Source organism: Eubalaena glacialis, chromosome 1 (genome assembly GCF_028564815.1).
Source record: "Eubalaena glacialis isolate mEubGla1 chromosome 1, mEubGla1.1.hap2.+ XY, whole genome shotgun sequence".
Classification (NCBI taxonomy): Eukaryota; Metazoa; Chordata; class Mammalia; order Artiodactyla; family Balaenidae; genus Eubalaena; species Eubalaena glacialis.
The window spans coordinates 232,295,475-232,314,497 of NC_083716.1; the positions used below are offsets into that span (position 1 = coordinate 232,295,475).

The 19,023-nt window shown below is 44.2% G+C and overlaps 1 protein-coding gene across 5 annotated transcripts in view; it reads left to right on the forward strand.

Moving 5' to 3' along the window:
- The window catches only part of ARMC9 (armadillo repeat containing 9), a 145,204-nt gene that overhangs the window by 51,623 nt on the left and 74,558 nt on the right, over positions 1 to 19,023 (forward strand). For 4 of the 5 annotated variants that reach the window (XM_061188375.1, XM_061188384.1, XM_061188397.1 and 1 more), the window contains exons 12-17: positions 2,604 to 2,696; positions 7,727 to 7,817; positions 9,688 to 9,811; positions 11,941 to 12,095; positions 13,528 to 13,604; positions 16,123 to 16,197. In XM_061188375.1, coding sequence (XP_061044358.1) covers positions 2,604 to 2,696; positions 7,727 to 7,817; positions 9,688 to 9,811; positions 11,941 to 12,095; positions 13,528 to 13,604; positions 16,123 to 16,197 — 615 coding nt within the window. The remainder of the gene's footprint in view (positions 1 to 2,603; positions 2,697 to 7,726; positions 7,818 to 9,687; positions 9,812 to 11,940; positions 12,096 to 13,527; positions 13,605 to 16,122; positions 16,198 to 19,023) is intronic. The other variant, XM_061188405.1, reaches the window with a different exon arrangement.

Below are 19,023 nucleotides of genomic sequence, written 5' to 3' on the forward strand. Positions count from 1 at the left end.
GTGTGTTAGAGCACGGGTCCCGCTCACACTGACCCCCACAGAGACCTCTGGATTTAGGTATTCCCGCGCAGCCACACGAGCACACATCAAGGGTGAAAACTTATTAACAAGTCTTTAAGGAAAATAGAGTGTAATCTAAATAGTTGCTTTTCTGGGAATTCCCTGGCGGTCCAGTGGTTAGGACTCCACGCTTCCCCTGCAGGGGGCACAGTTTCGATCCCTGGTCAGGGAACTAAGATCCCGCAAGCCACGCAGCGCAGCCAAAAAAAAAAAGAAAAAAGAAAAAAAGGCTTCGTTTAAATAAATAAATGGTTGCTTTTCTCACCAATTTTCAGATTGATCACAGTTAAGGCAGTGGTTCTCCAGCTTTCTGGTCCCAGACCTCTTGACACTGTCAAAAATTACTGAGGAACCCAAAGAGCTTTTGTTAATGTAAATTTTATCTACCAAAATTTACAATATTAGAAGTTAAAGCTGAGAAAACGTAAAATATATATTTACTAATTCATTTAAGATGAACAGTAATAAACCGAGGACATAACATAAATAACATATTTTTTATGAAAAATAACTATTTTCCAAACTAAAAAAAAAATTAGTGAGAAGACTGACATTGTTTTACACTTTTATAAATTTCTTTAATGTCTGGCTTAGTGGAGGACAGCTGGATTCTCATCTCTGCTTCTACATTCAGTTTGTCACAGTATCTATCACGCTTCATATAACCTCTGAGAGGTTAATCATTAAAAAGACAAAACATGCCTTAGTATTATTATGAAAATAATTGTGACCTTCTAGACTACCCTGAAGGGACTCTCCAAGTGTAGTATGGGGAACACTTCTAGATCCCCAGGGTTCCCCAGACTACATTTTGAGAACTGCCGGCCTAAGCCAACACTGGTTCACTCTTTTTTTTTTTTTTTTTTTTTAATTTTTATTGGAGTGCAGCTTATTTATTTATTTATTTATTTATTTATATAAATTTATTTACTTATTTATTTATTTTTGGCTGCGTTGGGTCTTTGTTGCTGCTCTTGGGCTTTCTCTAGTTGTGGTGAGCGGGGGCTACCCTTCGCTGCGGTGGGCAGGCTTCTCATTGCGGTGGCTTTTCTTGCTGCAGAGCATGGGCTCTAGGTGCGCAGGCTTCAGTAGTTGTGGCATGTGGGCTCTAGAGCGCAGGCTCAGTAGTTGTGGCACACAGGCTCAGTAGTTGTGGTGCACGGGCTTAGTTGCTCCGCGGCATGTGGGATCTTCCCGGACCAGGGCTCGAACCCGTGTCCCCTGCATCGGCAGGTGGATTCTTAACCCCTGGGCCACCAGGAAAGTCCCTGGTTCACTCTTTAACTGAACAATCTATTCTAATTCTCCCTGCAATAGCGTCAAACCCCTTCATGGATCCCCAAATTTCAGGTTATCTTGACATCCAAATGCCTCTGAGTGATTTCCCCATCTCTCTGGATAACAAAAGCTCTCCTCACGTGCACTCTGATGGTTGGCAGTGCTTCCGGGAATATGGTCTGGAGAAGCGCTCTGAGGACGCATCCAGGATCAGCAGGAAGAGTCCTGCTCTGGTTTTGTTGACTAGAGTGGGTGGGGTGGCATGAGTAACCACTAGTGGCTGTCCCTGCCTGGAGGTTTACCGCTGCTCCAGTTACCAGCCTCCCTTGGGCTCTTCGATTATCCACCGGGCACTTGCTATCGGCCCATGCTATTGAGCCTCTTGGCGAGACGGGTTATTCCTTTGCTGAATGAATGTCATAGAACAAGCAGGAAAAATAAAGAGATCCTTGTAATTCTGTCTGAGACCCCTCCAGCCCCTCATCCCCCCACCACAGCCCAGCAGTAGCCTCCAAACTCACCAGAAGGGCAGCAGCCCCTGTGACCGTGTAAAGCCCACGGGTGAGAAGGCGGGAAGAGCAGCAGACTGTCCGGAACCCAGAGGTGGAGGTGCTGAGAGGCTGGTGTCCTGGAGAGATGGGGCCCACTGCGGCCAGGGGGGGGGACCCTGGGGGAAGAGAGGACCACATGGAAGGAGGGCGGTGCCAGGGGTGCCACACACGCGCACACACACGCACACACAGTACCCGCAGTGCTGCTGTGCCAGCCCCTGTGGGATGGGTCTGCTCTGTGCGCCTGACGCTCATTCACGGCCCCCCCGTCGGGCGCCACGCAAAGGCACCCTGTGTTTTCACACCCCCCTCAGCTAGACCACACGTCCCCAGCCCCCCACTGCGCTCACATCCCCCCGCGCTGCCCAGTAGTCTGCTCATCCTTCGGGTACCAGCTCTTGAGCCACTTACGGCAAAAAAAAAAAAAAAAGCCCTCTCCAGGCGTGGGTGAGCTCTCTCTTATCTGCTCCCGTACAATCCAGTCCAATACGATCCTTCACTGCTCTGGAGGTTACATGTGTAAGTTGACTCCTGCGTCGCCCATTCGGAAGTACGTCGTAATTTTTTGCTCGTTGACTTGTTGGCTGGTTGGCCACCCGGCTGGGTATTACTCATTTTGTTTGGTGAAGTGCATAGTTACCGGTGCTGCCAGCTGTGGGAACAGTTTCCTCCACATCGACGCTTGGGTCCTGCTCTTGTTTCTCTTCGTTCTAGCGCTTGACCACGTCGCACCCTGGAGAGCAGCGGGAGGCCGTTCTGCAGGCCTACGTCAGCAACGACCTCTTGGACTGTCACAGCCACAGCCAGGTGGGTGAGAGGGGCCAGCGCCCAGCCAGGGCCTGCATTTCTGGGAAGGATCTTAGAAGGACGAGGCTTTCATTTCTATGCATATCTTCAGCGTAGCGACTGTATGTCAGCCTGGGGCTTCTGTTAGCTTCCGAAATCTGCTGTCCACCCTGGACACTGGCCCACTTTTCACTTCTAATGCAGAGTCCCGAACAAGTTAGTACTGCTTGATTCAACTCTGGAGCTCTTTTCTGCCATTTTTCCTTTTCTCAAATTCCCCGCTCTTTCCCTCACCCCACTGCTTACCATGAATCCTGAAAACTCAGCATGACTTACAATGGGCAAGGCAGGTAAGCAGATTCAAATTGTTTTCATCTGGGCCTGACTTAAAAAGTGTCTTCAACACTCTTTGTATATAGCTTTGGACCAGATAGGTCTAATGGTGCAGCGGGAAAAGTATGGGGTTTAGAGGGAGATAAACTGGTTTCAAATCTCTGCCCCACCGACTATTGGCCAGACACCCTTAAGCAAATTTCTCAATCTCAGGGAGCTTTCCACCACCAAGAAGGGGCCATCACCTGCCTCGTGAGGTTGTTGGGATGGTTGCACGTGGTCACGTGTGGGAAGAACTTAACCCAAGGCCCAGCTCGGAGGAGTCCTCCTCCCCACTCCTCATCCCTCTTCCCTGTTCTCAGCACCTGTTATCCTACCGAAGGAGGATCGAGAGCTTGAGCACGCCCTATGTAGAGAAGATACTGCATCTCATTATTTCAGTTTCATCGTTACCAAAACGCTCTGAAAACATCATCTCCCTACTGTTAAGCTTCACAGTGTGTGCCCTGAGTGCAGTATCAGTACCTCTTAGGATCGCTGATGAAACAGCCCCGGAGAAAGCTTGTTGCACGTAATCTGTTGTGTGCACAGGCGACAACATTTAAGGGTTTTGAGTTTTCTTCTTTGTACACAATCGCATTGTTCCCATGAAACAGTTAAGTATGAAAAATAGTCCCTCAAATTCTTATTTTCTTTTTTTTTTCCTGTTGGTATTTGTAATGGCATGGAAACCAGCCTATGAGACACGAAGCAGCTGAATAATATACTGTCATGACTTACGAACTCAAATTCAAAGAGTGAATTCAATACTGATTCTTTCTGAACTGTGATATTTCATTGAATCTAAGATGTAATTTCTCCCCCCATTTTAGCATCTCCGAAACTGGGGTGTATCTAATAGCCGATGGCCTGTTACAGTTTAACTTGCAGTGCTTTTTTCTTTCTTGGTTATGTATAAAAAAATAATATGTCCTCCTATGAAAGGTGTCTTAGGTTTTGTGATATATGATATTTGTCAAAATGCCGAAATCTTTATAGCCACTGAAAATGTCATATCTTCCTCAGGTCATTATTTTTAATTGCTATGGCTTATTTTTGTTTTTTTAATAAGGAATGAGCTGGAGTTATCTTAAGATGTCAGAGAATCTGCAGAGCAGGAGAACTCCTTGGGAAACATGGGTGCCGTGTCACCATGACACCAAAATAAATTGGGAGATATATATATATGTGTGTGTGTATATATATATATATATATATATATATATATATATATATATACACACACACATATATACACATATATATATATGTGTGTATATATATATATATATACACACACACATATATACACATATATATATATGTATATATATATATCCCGCGTTTTGTTTATCCATTGATCAACAGACACTTGAGTTACCTCTACCGTTTGGCTGTTATAAATAATGCTGCATTGAACATGAGTGTGCACACCCTCACTTTTGTCTCAATCAGTTCCTTGCTTTTCTTTGTAGTGTCCGCATTTGCATATGTACCCTGAATAATATAGTGTTTGATTTGGGGTTTGCCGAGTAGCAAGCACAGACCTTGCTCTGCAAGGAAAGGGTACTGTTTCCATGTTAGATGAAGGCACCGAGGGGAAGATGACATGAATAAAATTGCTGGATTATAATCAGACGTAGCTTCCCTGGGCTCTTAATGGTCCCCTCTGGGGACATTGGTAATCAAAGTCAGGAGAGAGTCCTGGGAAGCACAGGGCCTCTGGCAGGGCTGAAAGGTAGGCCAGGTACTGGTTATCCAGCAGCAATATGTATGGCCAAGGGGAATGGTGAGCCGCTCTGTAATTTGGGTTTTTAAGCTTGCCTCGTCTACTTCTAGTTCTCAGGAGCTGATCACATGAGAACACTTCTGTGGGGATGAAGAGACTTTCCACAGCTGATCCACACAGCAGGGTGTGAATGGGGGAGCTGGAGCTTCATCAGAGCAAGGGCAGGGGTATCCAAGTATGGATGAGTCTGGGCTCCCCTTACCCAGGTAGTTTGCACTCTGTTTGAAAATATGTTACATGGTGCACTACTTTGGAACCCTGGCCGTATTTACTAAAACCGCATAGTCTGTGTCCTAGCAAAACCACTCCTAAGTATAACCCCAACAGAAATGTGTCCGTACGTTCAACTAAAGGATGTGTAAGAATGCTCATAGCAGCACTATTTATAAGAAGCAAAACACTGGCTATAACCCGAATGTCCCATCAAGAGTAGAATGGATAAATCACCTGGGATATATCTGTAAAATGGGATATATTGAGCAATGAGAAGGAGCACACAGCGTACAACATGGATGACTCTCACAAACATGATACTGAATGAAAAAAGTCAGGTATAAAAGAATACATACTGCATGACTTTATTTGTTAAAAAATTTAAAAACGGACAGAACTAACCTACGATATAAGAAGCCAGGAGAGATATTGCCCTTGATTTGGAAAGGGACCCCGGAAGGGCGTCTGGGGCTTTGGTAATGTTCTGTTTCTTGATTTAACTACCGGTTACCCACATGTCATCCAGCTGCACACTCATGATCTGGGCAATATTCTGTATGGATGTTATATTTCAATAAAAATTTTACCTAAATGAAGATGGTACAGTGGCAATAGGCATCTTGGGGATGAGAGCCCAAGAAATGACTTTCTTGAGCCAGTCATTCAGCCTGTACTGGTGGCCCTCCACATCTGGGGCACAGCTGCCTTCCAGAAATCTCTTTTCACCAAACGTATGTTGATTCCTTGCAGCCCTTTCCTGAATTGGATCCCTGTTTCCAATATTCCATATTGTCTTCTTGGTGAAGCACAGCCTTTAGTTAATAGCTTCTAGAAAAAGGATGGATGGGGAGTATATTTTTCAAGACTGTGTATGTCTGAAAATATCGTTACTCTTTGTATAGAACTCTGGGTTGTAAATAATTATCCTTCAGAATTTTGAAGATATTGCTTCATTGTCTTTTAGGTTCCAGTGTTGCTGTTGAAAAGTCCCAAGCCATTCTAATTCCTGACCCTTTGTATGTGACCTGTTTTTTTCTCTCTAGAAACGTGTTGAATCTTTTCTTTTTCACCAGTGTTAATGAATTTCCCATTGATGGCTTTCATGATGTGTATTTGATTCACTGTTTTGAGCACTTTGTCAGCCCTTTCAATCTGACAACTTTAGTTCTGGGAACTGTTCTTGAGTTGTTTTGTTGATGATTTCCTCTCTTGTTTTCTCTGTTTATTCTTTCTGAATGTTGGGCCTCTTGAACTCTGTTCATTCTTTCTGTTCATTCTTTCTGAATGTTGGGCCTCTTCTTTCTGAATGTTGGTTCTCTAATTATCTTTTTTCTCATATTTTCCATGTTTTTCTTTTTGTTCCACTTTCTGGGAGATTTCCTCATCTTTATTTTCCAACCCTCCTGTAGAGTTTTTCATTTCCCTTTTTTGTGTTTTTTTGGTTTTTTTTTTTTGTAGCATTCTGTTGTTTCATGGATACAGTTATATCTCTGAGGATATTAATGACAAATTTTTGTCTATTTTTAGTTTTCTTCTCCCTGCACAGTTTCATTTCCTCCAAGTTGCTTCTGTCCCCTGCCCCATTTGTTTTGGCCTTATTTTCCATGTTAGAAACTTTCCTTGAGTTCCTGGTAGACCTTGGTTATCTCCTAATGTTTAGAGTGGAGGGACTGAAAAGCTGATTGGCGGTTCTGAGGGTGAGGGTCAGGCCTGTAGGCATAGAGCTCCACTGAGGGTGACCCCGGCGGGCCATCTATTGGGAACCTCTGATTTCAGGAACCTTAGTTCTTTTCCTGTTTCCAGGGCTGGTCATTCTCCTCCAAGAAGTGTCATCTAATCTGCCTAGAAGGTAACAGTCTGGTTGGCAGTGTTCCGAGAGCCAGGTAGGGGAAGAGGACGGGGGTGGCTCTCTGTTGAGTATTTATCCTGCCTTTAGGCACCACCCCTACTCCATTTTGGGTGTGGCAGCCCTGCTCACCTGTGCTGCTGTCCTCCGTCCAGAGACCTTTCGTGTTGCCCTCGAAAGAGAGCGCTCCCAGATGTGTGATGGGAGGTGCACGGGAGGACAGCTGTGCAGGAGCAGCGTGAGGGGGACCTAGCTGCTGCTTCCACCGCTTTCATTCATTCTTCTTGATTTCCCCCCAGTTCTTGAGACTTTTGAGGACTACGTGACATAAGCTGGGTGATTCCTCCTTGCCCGCTTGGCGTTCTTGGGTCTGCTAAGTTTGTTACCATCCTGCATTCCTGATTCCAAAATTGTGTTGTTATAGTTTCTTGCGCTGTCCTCTCTGTCCTTGAGGATTTGTCTCCTTAAAAAAGCCATTTACTGTAGTTTGATGGTGGTTTTGGAGGAGCGAAAGTAGACGAGTGTTGGATCAATCGTTCTACCTGGAAAAACATCAACAACAGTCATAGCAAATAGTATTGCTTACTTGGTGTCAGTCACCATTCTAAGTGCTTTGAATAATTAATTCTTCTAATTTGGAAGTCTGAAAAACTTATATTTTTTTGCCAACTCTCAGAAAAACATCAGTTGGAAATCAAGACCGAATCACCTCTAATAAGTTCACTCAGAGGAAGAGAACAGCAGACCTGCAGAGGAGACGTGTGCTTCTCCCTCACTTTTCTTTCACTTCATGGCTTTTCTTCTTTTGATACATTGTTTTTTGTCCCACAGAGGAATGTGCTGCAGCTGCTGCACTCAAAGAGCAAGGTGGTGCGGCAGTACACGGCCAGGCTCGTCAACGCTTTCGCGTCCCTGGCAGAAGGTGAGACGGCAGCTCTCCTTGCCGGCTGAGGGAAAAAAATGAAAAGCTGAGAATTATGTTTTATTTGGCGAACGAAACTGAGGACTTAAGCCCGGCCGCAGCATCTCATATAGCTTGGAGGGACTGCTCCCAAGAGGCAAGGGGGGAGCCAGGGTATATAGGAGTTTTTGCAGCAAAGATGAGGTAGACAGAGCATCAAAAGATTACTGTTAAAGAAAACCAGACATCTCGAGTTAAGGAATTCAGCACTTTTCTGTGTATGGGAAGATGCAAGAGTCTGGGCTCACTGAAATCATCCCTTTGACGGGCACCTCAGCGATCTAGGGCCATATCCTGTGCTTTCCCATCCTGAGCCTCCTCAGGGTGCACCGCTGGGGGTGGCTGCAGGGGCTCAGGGCTTGGCAGTGGGCAGCCCGTTGGTCTCCATCCTGAGTTGCCTCAGGGTTCACCGTCCAGAGTGGCTGTAGCGGCTTGATGACTGCAACATCCTTTGCTTACTGATATGGCAGGCAACATTTTTTTTTCATTGATACCTTCAGAGAGAAGAGCTAGGTCTTGTGGTTGTGTTTTTCCCTGTGAAAACGCATTCTTCCCCAAGTTTCTTGGCAATGACATGTGTTTCCTCAGTTTATTACTGTTTAATGCATCTAAGGTCTTTTGAAAAACTTAGTTGTTGTCATATTGCTGTAATTTATGTCAGAGCACATTTTGATGGTTTTGGAGTTTATTTTGTTAGCCTTTGGTTTTATTTTGTAAGCTTTCTGGTATTGTAACGTAATACTTTTTAGATTGCTCTCAAGATAGCAGGTAATGCATTTTTTATCATTTTCTACTTAAGGCCAAATAAGGTTGGTGAAATAAAATGATCCCAATAAGCACTATACCATGTCTTTCAAAAGACTAAGCCTTTTAAATCAAGAGGATTTGAAAATTCCCAAAATAACATGCCACCATAATTTAATTCAAAATGATTTTACAAAATGCCATTACCTTCCATAAATTCTAATTTGTTTGAGCTCTTTTTAACATGAATAATGGGAGTTTTAAATTGTGACTGTATGACACTCCAAAAGTTATTTCATTCATTTGTTTGTTCTTCCAGCCATTTAACAAACATTTTATGATAAGCCAGGGTATGTGCCAGGGACCATTCATATCATACGGTTGAACTTTACGTCTGAAATTAATGTCATCTGTATCAAGATACAAGTTCACAACAGGCTAGTGATAGGGTTCCAGGTATGGTTCCTAACTTCTTCTCCAGGCCATGGGTGTGTCCAGAAAGCACTACTGGGCTGCCTCTCTTGTTAAGACTGAGGGGTTCATAACACACAGATTCATCACCCCCTTTTTCCTCGTGATCTGACTTTTGGGTTCAAGATTTTGGGTAGGGACGTCCCTGGCGGTCCAGTGGTTGGGACTTTGCCTTCCAGTGCAGGGGCTGTGGGTTCGATCCCTGGTCGGGGAGCTAAGATCCCGCATGCCTCGGGGCCAAAAAACCAAAATATAGAACAGAAGCAGTATAGTAACAAATTCAATAAAGACTTTAAAAACAAAAAATGGTCCACATCAAAAAAAAATCTTTAAAAAAAAAAAAAAAGATTTTGGGTAAATAAAAGACAGCGCTCCGCACAAGAACACAGTGATGAATCATGTTTAGATGACAGGAAAAGTGGTTTTCCATTCATTAGATAGTTGATTGAGTAAAACCAACTTGCAGTTGAAATATGCTTTAATAAGTTTTCTAGAACATAAAATTACCCAAACTCTACGTGTGTTATATGCAAAGTTTTCATAGAAAGTGGTTTTGGAGCATGAACTTAACACAAGATAAATTCTCTCCCTTGTTCATCTCTGGTTACATTATTAGGTCGCCGCTACCTTGCCCAGAGCACGAAGGTGCTGCGGATGCTGGAAGAAAGGCTGAAGGAGGAAGACAAGGACGTCATCACCCGGGAGAATGTTCTCGGGGCCTTGCAGAAGTTCAGCCTCAGGTGCTGACTGTGCAGTAGGTCATGGTGGCGCCTGTGAAATCAACTTGGGGGTTTTTTAGCCACTCTTTTGTGCTTATTTGGTCCCATTGACAATCCAAGATGCAGGTGATATTTTTCAGTGAATGCTTAGAAGAGGTTGGGTGGCTTTCTGAAGAAGAGCTGGAAAGCGTATCTCGGATCCACTAAACCGTCCTGCTCCTACACTCTAAAGCACTGTTATATTCTCCTAATGACCATTATCTCGTGCTGACCAGGTGCTAGACGCTAGATTGTGTCTCAAGCCACGTGCAAGGTTTGGAGATGAGCACGTGAATGCACCCCGATAGAGCCTCCACCTGCAAGGCTCAGTGTTCACTGTGGGAGAGGCAAGTGTAAATGCACAATCACAGTTGGTGGGGTAGGTCGCTCTGTGGAAGTCAGGGGTGGTGCCTCCTGGGTCCTGGTCCACCCATCTCAGCCACCTGCCCTGTAGTCTCAGCCTGGACCTGGTCATGACTTGGGAGTGCTCCACATTAGAGATTTAAAACTCAGACACCTCTTCTTGAAGCAGATCTGATGTCCTCCCAGAGCTTTTTTTTTTCTAAATTGGCAGCATTATTAAGGTGTATTTTACATACCACAAAATTTACCCGTTTTAAGTGTACAATTCAATGATTTTTGGTATATTTACCAAGTTGTACAACCATCTCCACAGTCTAATTTTAGAACATTTCCATCACCACAGAAAGAAACTTCATGCCTATTTGCAGTCACTTTTCATTCTTATCCCTCACCCCAGGTAACCACCACTCTGTTTTCTGTAGATTTACCTGTACTGGTGTGGTCTTTTGTGACTGGCTTCTTTCACTTGGCATAATGTTTTTGAGGTTCATACAAGTAGCATGTATCAGTACTTTGTTCTTCTGTGTTGCCGAATAACATTCCATTACATGGATAGACCACATTTTGTGTATTCATTCATCAGTTGATGATATCTTGGTTGTTTCTACTTTTTGGCTATTACGCATAATGCTGCTATGAACATTTGCATACAAGTCTTTGTGTAGACCCATGTTTTCTTTTCTCCTGGGTAGGTATCTAGGAGTGGAATTGCTGGGTCATATGCTAATTCTTCCAGAATCCATATTCCCTGATGACCACCTGACTTTCTCGTTGACTACTAAGAATTTTAGTACCTTGAGTCCCTAACTTTTTCTTCCCACCAGATGTGGTTAACATCTGACTGACTGTCACTAATAACCTAAAACCTGAAAAGGGACATATTCTAAGTGTGTATATGTTTTGTGGGGGGAAAGCTGTAGGTATGTAGCTCCTACTATTTGCCATGTCCCTGTTGATGAAAATTTCTTGTTCTATCTATATGAATTGAAAGAACTATAAATAATCTCCAGAGTTATTACTTCCTCAGATCATAGGAACATGTTTCTGTTTGTTTATAAAGATGATTTAGCTTGATGTTGACTATATTTGAAAAACTTTTAGAAATTTAATAACTGTAGTTATTATAGTGCTTAGTCCCATCAATTCTTAAGGTTGACATGATAACATCCACTGTAACACATTATGATGAGGCACTGGATTTTGTAAGATTTTCCACCTGGACCTTGGGTAGAAAATAATTCCATATAAATTGTATTACCCAGGTTACTAAACTACCCTTACGCTATAGAGATCTGAATCAAAATGGTATTGAGCTGGTTTTATATGAGCTGGTCTTTTTTGTATTTCTTTATTTTTACATAGCTCAAAGTGCCCAAACTAGATTATATAGACTAGACTTTAGGTAAAAATCTGTTTGTCAGTGAACTATTTCTATGACTCTGTTTCCTGGGTTAAGTAGACCAAAAGCTATCAATAAATACTTATTAAGTATTTGAAGTAATACACTGCTAATTCTAAATATTGAAAAGGAAACTTTCAGAGTAGGAAGTCTCCTTACTGCCTTATTTTTCTTTAAACCTTTAATAATATCCCTGAAAGGTAAAGAATTTATTGTTGTAGTTTCCGTTGTACAGGTCTAACAGTAAGATATTCGCCAGCGTCCGTAACTTCTGTAAAGTTTCTTTTCTGATGGGCACTCACACTACTATGTAGTCTCACGTGAAAGGTTTCTTGCTAACTCCCTGCAGGCTGTTTCATCCTAGGCGCCCGCTGCAGACAGCGATGATTCGAGATGGCCTCATCTTCTGGCTGATTGACGTCTTGCAGGAGCCTGACTGCCTGTCTGACTACACGCTCGAGTACTCGGTGGCCCTGCTCATGAACCTCTGCCTCCGGAGCACAGGTCTCCCTCACTGTTGCCGTCCCCCTGCCCCCGGCTCTGGAGAACCCATGAGCCTGATGTGGTCTGCCTTTCGTTTCCCTCCCAGAAAACTCAAAACAGAAAAAGAGTGTGAAGTATGTCCAGCTAGGTAGAAAGCTATTGAATCCCTAAAGGCAAAATACCACTCTGGCCTTGGAAAGAATAATGTGTATGTATATATATATATATGCAGTACCCACATTAAGAGAAGATTGAATTGCGTTACGTTTTCCTTCATCTTCATTGCATTATTCAAAGGTAGGAAGTGAAGAATTATGATGTCCCCAAGATTGCACAGGATTAAGCTGGTGACAGAGCAGCGACATTAAACCAGGCTTCCTGCTCTTAATCACAGTCGCCTTCCCCACTCCACCTCGTACAGACAGCGATTCCCACGTGACATCTCACGTCATTTATGTCTTGATCAATGAAGGGGGTGATTTTAGCTTTCCTGCAGGTTCCATCCCACTTACATGATCTGTTCCCTGGGATGGAAGAAGCTTCCTTGGAGAGGTGCCACGTCCGGCCCATGGCTGACCTCTGTCTGAGCAGCCCCGGTGTTAGGAGAAGGTTACCTGGATAAATAGCTCAAGGGTATTTGTTAGAAGCTCCTTCACCCTCAGACGCCTTGGAATCTGAACCACCTGACTGTGTGTTGTTGACTGACTAAATGACTTACTTCAATCTTCTCTTTTAAAAAATAGCATATGCAAATTTCCTAGCTTTAAAACATTTTTCAGATTATAATCGGCTTTTCTTTATTATCATCAGTTTATTTGCAGCGATTGTCATGATGATGTTTGGAATTCCTGAAATAGCTGTAGGATTTTTAAGTGATGGCGTGTGCACTTGGGGGGAGAGCATGGCCCTTTGACTCACTGTGCTTTCAGTGTAGTGAACAGCTCTGACCTCCTGAGTAATAAGAACTGCCGCTACTTACTGAGCACTGGGAGTGTGCCGCCCTATACTGAGCTGCCGGGACTTCCCTGGTGGTCCAGTGTTTAAGACCCCGTGCTTCCAATGCAGGGGGCGCAGGTTCGATCCCTGGTCGGGGAACTAAGGTCCCACAGGCTGTGGCGCTCGGCCAAAAAAGACCAAAAAACCAAAAAACTGATGCTGTCTTTCTGTCTCATGCTCCTGTCTCCTTTTCTCATATTGCTTTGGGAAACTTTAGCGTTAACATCCTGAGATATACTGAGCTACTTAATTCTACATCGCTCTTTGAGGTGGACATTAATAATCTCCAAGGGACCCCAGAGGAAGAAATTGGGCCCCAAATCGGTGAAGTGACTCACCCAGGGTCACACAGCTCACAGGCAGAGGAGCCAAGGTTCATATTCAAGTCTGCCTGACTTGAAACTGTGCCTCTGAGTTTAGACATGTCCTGTTTTGTTTCTCTCTTTTCCTCCTAAAGGGAAGAACATGTGTGCCAAGGTGGCGGGCCTCGTGCTGAAAGTTCTTTCGGATCTGCTCGGCCATGAAAACCACGAGGTACCCAGTCAGCGCCGTAAGCCCCGGGCTTGAGGGAGGGTGGCCTGGGGTACTTACTGCACTTGCCCTCTTCCAGGTATTTGTATAAGCTACGTCAGAGCTTTTATCATTTTTAAATTCTGGCACCCAGAGCAGGAGGCTGTTCCCTGGCTTCCCGCTTGTGAGCACGACTGCCGTTCGCTGGCCTGTGCTGCTCCCTCCCGGGGGTTGTTTCTTCCTCCTGGTCACCTCCCCCTGCTTCACTCCTCCCCCCATGTTGACACTCCTCTGTTGGGTTTAATATATGTCCATGGACATGTATGTAACCTAAAAATATATTTAATATTATGGGTGTGTTCAATTTGTATAAATAACATTGCCCTCTAAATCTCATCCTTTTCTTCCATTTTCACTGTGTCTTTAGGACCTTTCTCTGTTGATTTATGTACGTGTAGGTCCTTAACTCTCGCTGCTGCACAGCAGCCCCTTGTTGGCAGCCCTCCCGTTTCATTTATCCAGTCCCCCAGGGGTGCCCCGTTTGCTTGCCTTCACCCCTCTGCTGCCACAGCCGTCCTCGGTGGACGTGGCCGCATGTCCCCCTCGAGGGCCCGAGCCGGAGCTTCCCTGGGGCGTAGACACCCGTCACTGCTGGCTCACCCCGTATGTCAGTCTTGGGTCAGAGTCCTGCCGAACTGTCCGCAGGATGGCCGTCCTTGCGTCTGCTCTCATCCGTGTGGTGCTCTAGCCAACGGGCGGCAAGCCCTTTTTCAATAAAACAGAGGTCTGGATCCGCTAACACACACTATGATTATTCTCTCACCGCTTTCTACAAATGCCTTTGTGGAAACCATGACATCACTTTGCACCTGAAGCCAAAACCTCCACAAAGATCTGCCCTCTTTAGCCGGCTCTTGATATACGTTAAGAGTCAAACAGAGAAAAAGCCAACAGGAAAAAAAGGATAAAGTGTATAAATGGACAGTTTACAGAACAGTAAATCTTGATGGTCTGTAAATATGAAAAGATCTTCAATCTTGCTAGTAGTCAGGGAAATGAAGATAAAAACAACTATAGGATGTCTTCTCTTCCCCATTAGATTAGCAGAAATGAAAAGTGGTAATAAATCCAGTTCTGGAAAAGAGTGGTGGGAAATGAGACCGCCCCCATTGCTGCGGAGAGAGTGTATGTAGCATGCAGTCCACTCGAAAGGGAAAGCCCATTTATCAAGCGGCTGCCATGTACCATGTCCTGTCTGGCTTGATGTTAGGGTTACCTATGTCAGTAAAACATGGGTCCTGTCCCTGAAGAGCTCATGGAGAGACCTAAGTATAAGTTTAAATATATACTAAATCCTGGGAGTTAGCTGGTGGCCTAGGGGTTAGGATTCTGGGCTTTCACTGCCGTGGCCCGGGTTTAATCCCTGGTCAGGGAACTGAGATCCTGCAAGCCGTGCAGTGCAGCAGATAAATAAATAAATGCTCAATCCAGCGCAGAAGCGGAGGGAGGTATGTACAGGGAGCAGAGCAGCCTGTCTGGGGGCTCAGGAAAGGCTTCCTCTGAGATATGTCTGAGCTGAGTTTTATTTTTTAATTTTTAATTAATTAATTTATTTATTTTGGCCACACCATGCGGCCTGTGGGATCTTAGTTCCCTGACCAGGTATTGAATCCGCACCCCTTGCATTGGAAGCACGGAGTCTTAACCGCTGGACTGCCAGGGAAGCCCCTGAGCTGAGTTTTAAAGGATGAACCATAGGTTTCCAGATAGACATATATGGGAAGAGCATTCCCAGCAAGATGAGCTGCTAGAACCAGGCCAGGGTATGTCACAGCGTGCTGGGTGTGGGGGGCAGTCCCTGAAGTGGAATCTGTGTAGTGTGAATTCCAAGTGGCAGGAAGGGAGGAGCAGAGGAAGATGATATAGAGGCCAAACCTTGAAGGGCCCTGTGCTCTACAGTAAGGAGTTAGGACTTTCCAGGTAGTTTCTACGGAAGGTTCCCAAGGTCGGGGGAGGGATGATTTGGCCCATGCTGTAGAATCATGGCAATGATATGATGGTTGGATTAAAGGGTGAACATAGAAGGCAGAGAGACCCTTTTGGAGATCTCACGTAGCCTAGGTCGCGGACGATGATGTCTGAACAAGGACTGTAGTGGCACCTATGGAAAAGAAGGGTTCCCACTAAACATGGCTTGGAGACCCAACACTGGAGGGTAAGAAGAGAGAGGAATCAGTGATGCCTCCAAAGGTTCTAGCCTGAGTCATCAGGATGACATTAATTCAGCAATGACATGTAACGGGAGTAAACTTTGGGAGAGAATGATGCCCTTGGTTTTGAACTCTTAGTTTTAGCTGTTGCCCTGGGACGTGCCAGTGGAGATGTCTGTCATTTGGAGACCTGCATCCTGGAGCTCAGGGAGCTGTGAAGGTGGCAGTGCTTGCCCTCCTCGCTAGCCAGGCTGTTCTCAAGGGTAGTGTGTGATGTTTGAGTTGTATGGTATTTGAGAACCTGCAAATGACTGTTTTCTCTCCCCTTAAAGATACAGCCGTATGTGAATGGAGCTCTGTACAGCATCCTTTCTATTCCATCCATTCGTGAAGAAGCAAGAGCAATGGTAAGAAAACGTGCTGTGGGATCGGTCAGCTCCTGTCAGTGCCACGTTCAGAGGCTATTAGAACAAGGGGTTCCTGACGGGGCCCCAGGGAGGGGCTTCAGATAACTTCTGAACTCCCTGAAATTGTATCCCAAATACATATTTGCAGTTTTCTGGGGAGAGAGTTTGTGGTTTTTATCAGATTCTCAAGGGATCCCAGCCGGCAGGATTAAGAACCACAGCGTCAGAAGTTCCTAGCAGGTTTATTTTTTGGAAAATTGTAGACATTTTTAAAAATTTAAGTGACTCATTTTAATTGGGGGCTTTGGGAATGCTTATGGATTTCATAGTAGGAGAAGCTTAGCAAGAAAATGATGAAACAGAGAAAATCATCACCCAGATTCACCTCCAGGCTTCCTGGAGGAATTGTGGCAGTGAGACCTGGGGCAATCAAAACACTCCTCTAATCTGCAGGCATTCTGATAGCAACCAGCTGGAACAGATAAAACTGATAAAACTGTCTGGTTGGAAAAGAGTTAACTGAATATTTAATGTGTTTACTTTAGTGTTTATATTGGAAGCATAAAACAAACCTCAGGTGATTAGCATCTTCTTTTGAGATGACAAACGTTTCTAGATCTAATCAAAACCATTGGAGTTTTGTCCTTTTTCCTTACGACATGTGAAACCGTGTGTGCGTATTAAATGCTTAGAATGAAGGGATTAAATATATTTCCATCGTCAAAACACAGGCTAAATTCAGTTTAAGACCAATGAAGCATGTTCTTCCACTTGGCTTTGCTTACTTAGAAGAATTACTAAATCTTCTAATGGGTCATCTACAGTTACATCAGCAGTTATGCCAGAGACAAAAACTTATTTAAGATCCATTCTGTGTGGTCACGGTAAACAATGAAACTTAATTGCCTACTGCTTTTAAAGAAAAAAAGAAATCTGCTTTTTCAATACAGAACAGGGGAAGATAAACTTGATTAAATTCTGCATTATGGTCATTCAGGTCAAAGAGAGGAATTGTCAACCAAGGCAGAGAACAAGGAAGAAAACATGTAGGTTGAAGAAAAAGAAAGAACAGAGGTGACATGGAGTCCAAAAGCATGAAGGGCAGACATCCAGGGCACAGGGGTGGAGAAGGCAGACTTAAGGGCAGGAAAGGGACAGGCACCAAGTGGGGGGAAGAGACTCGCTGTTGTCGGACACGAGAGGGGTGGCCCTTAGAGATCATCCAGGCCAGAGAGAAAAGAGTTGGAAGAATGGGACAGCCTTAGAGCCCTGTGTAGCAATATCCAGAGGTCTCACACGTCTGTCATTGGAGCCCCAGAAGGAGAGGGGAGAGCGGTTATGGGCAGAAAAAGGGTTGATGAAATAATGGGTTGATGATAAAAAGGGTTGATGATAAAAAGGGTTGATGAAAAAAAATAATGATGAAAAACATAAACATAATAATAAGGCATCTAGGAAATTCCCAAATGTTTGGAAATTAAACAGCACAATTGAATTAGTTTTCTATTGCTGCATAAAAAATTACCCCAAAGTTTAATGGCTTAAAAAAAATTACTGCCTCACAGTTTCTATAGGACAGACGTTGGGGAGCATATTAGCTGCGTGGTGCTGGCCAAGAGTCTCTCCTTTGATTTTACTGAAGACTTCAGCTGGGGAGCCGAGGGCACAGGGATCCGCTTCTAAGCTCGCTCTCGTGCTGACTGTTGTCTGGGGACCTCGTTTCCTGGCCAGGGGACTGCTCCATAGGGCTTCTCTCCACATGGCAGCTGGCTTCTCCCTGAGGGATCCAAGAGAGTCAGAGAGTGAGCAAGACAGCAGCCACAGTCTCCTTTATGACCCAATCTCAGAAGTGGTCACAGGACCGGCTCGGGTGCAGTGTGGGAGGGACGGCCCGGGAGCATGCATTCCAGGAGGGGGGTTCGTCTTGGAGCCTGGCTGCCACTCGCTTCTAAGTTGCCTCTGGATCAAAGAAGTCGCAAGGGAAATTAGGGCTATTCATCTTTTGACATATATCACAAATATTTCCCCAATTTTTCATTGGTCTTTTACTTATGGGGTTTTGGTTATATGACAGCTTTAATTATAGTTAAATCCATTAATATCTTCCTTTATAGTTTCTGACGTAAGTTTCTAGACAGCCTCTGAATCACTGACTTTGAAAAGAAAACGTAGACCACTTAGATAAAGGTGTAAGTAGCATACGCTTCCCTCTGGCATTTTAACAGGGATCAAAGTCATAAGCAAATGGAGGAAGGTTTTGGACACTTCACCTAAGTAGTTACCTATTTATTTGTAAGAGAGGCCTCTAAGGGAGGATATGGCTTCAACAGAGCTTTTCTAAAACCCTGAGATTTCCTCTCATTTCACTCTTATCCTTGAAGAGGTTTTTAGATTGATAGAGGGTATTACATCCTTTTCCTTGATTATGTAACAGTAATAAAGGAAACCAGACAGTGAGGAGAACATGATCCATAATCTCACCACCCTAACACCTGCTCACACGCAAAGCCGGGGAAGAGGTGGCAGAACAGATGTTCAGACCGTGCCGGGTGTGTGTCAGCACAGTCCTTTTGGAAAGAGGTTCAGCAGTATATGTGAAAAATTATGAAAACCTACATATTTTGGATTCATTCATTTTCCTCTGGTTATTGATGCAGAGGAGAAGAGCTCTGTGCATGACGAGGCTCATTTCAATATTTTTATAGTAGTGAAAAACCAGAACATACATGTCTGGTAATAGAGGAATTGCTAATGAAATTGTGGTTCTTTTGCTCACAGTATTAGTAGCTATTGAAGATGATAATTAAGGAAAGCAGTATGAGACAG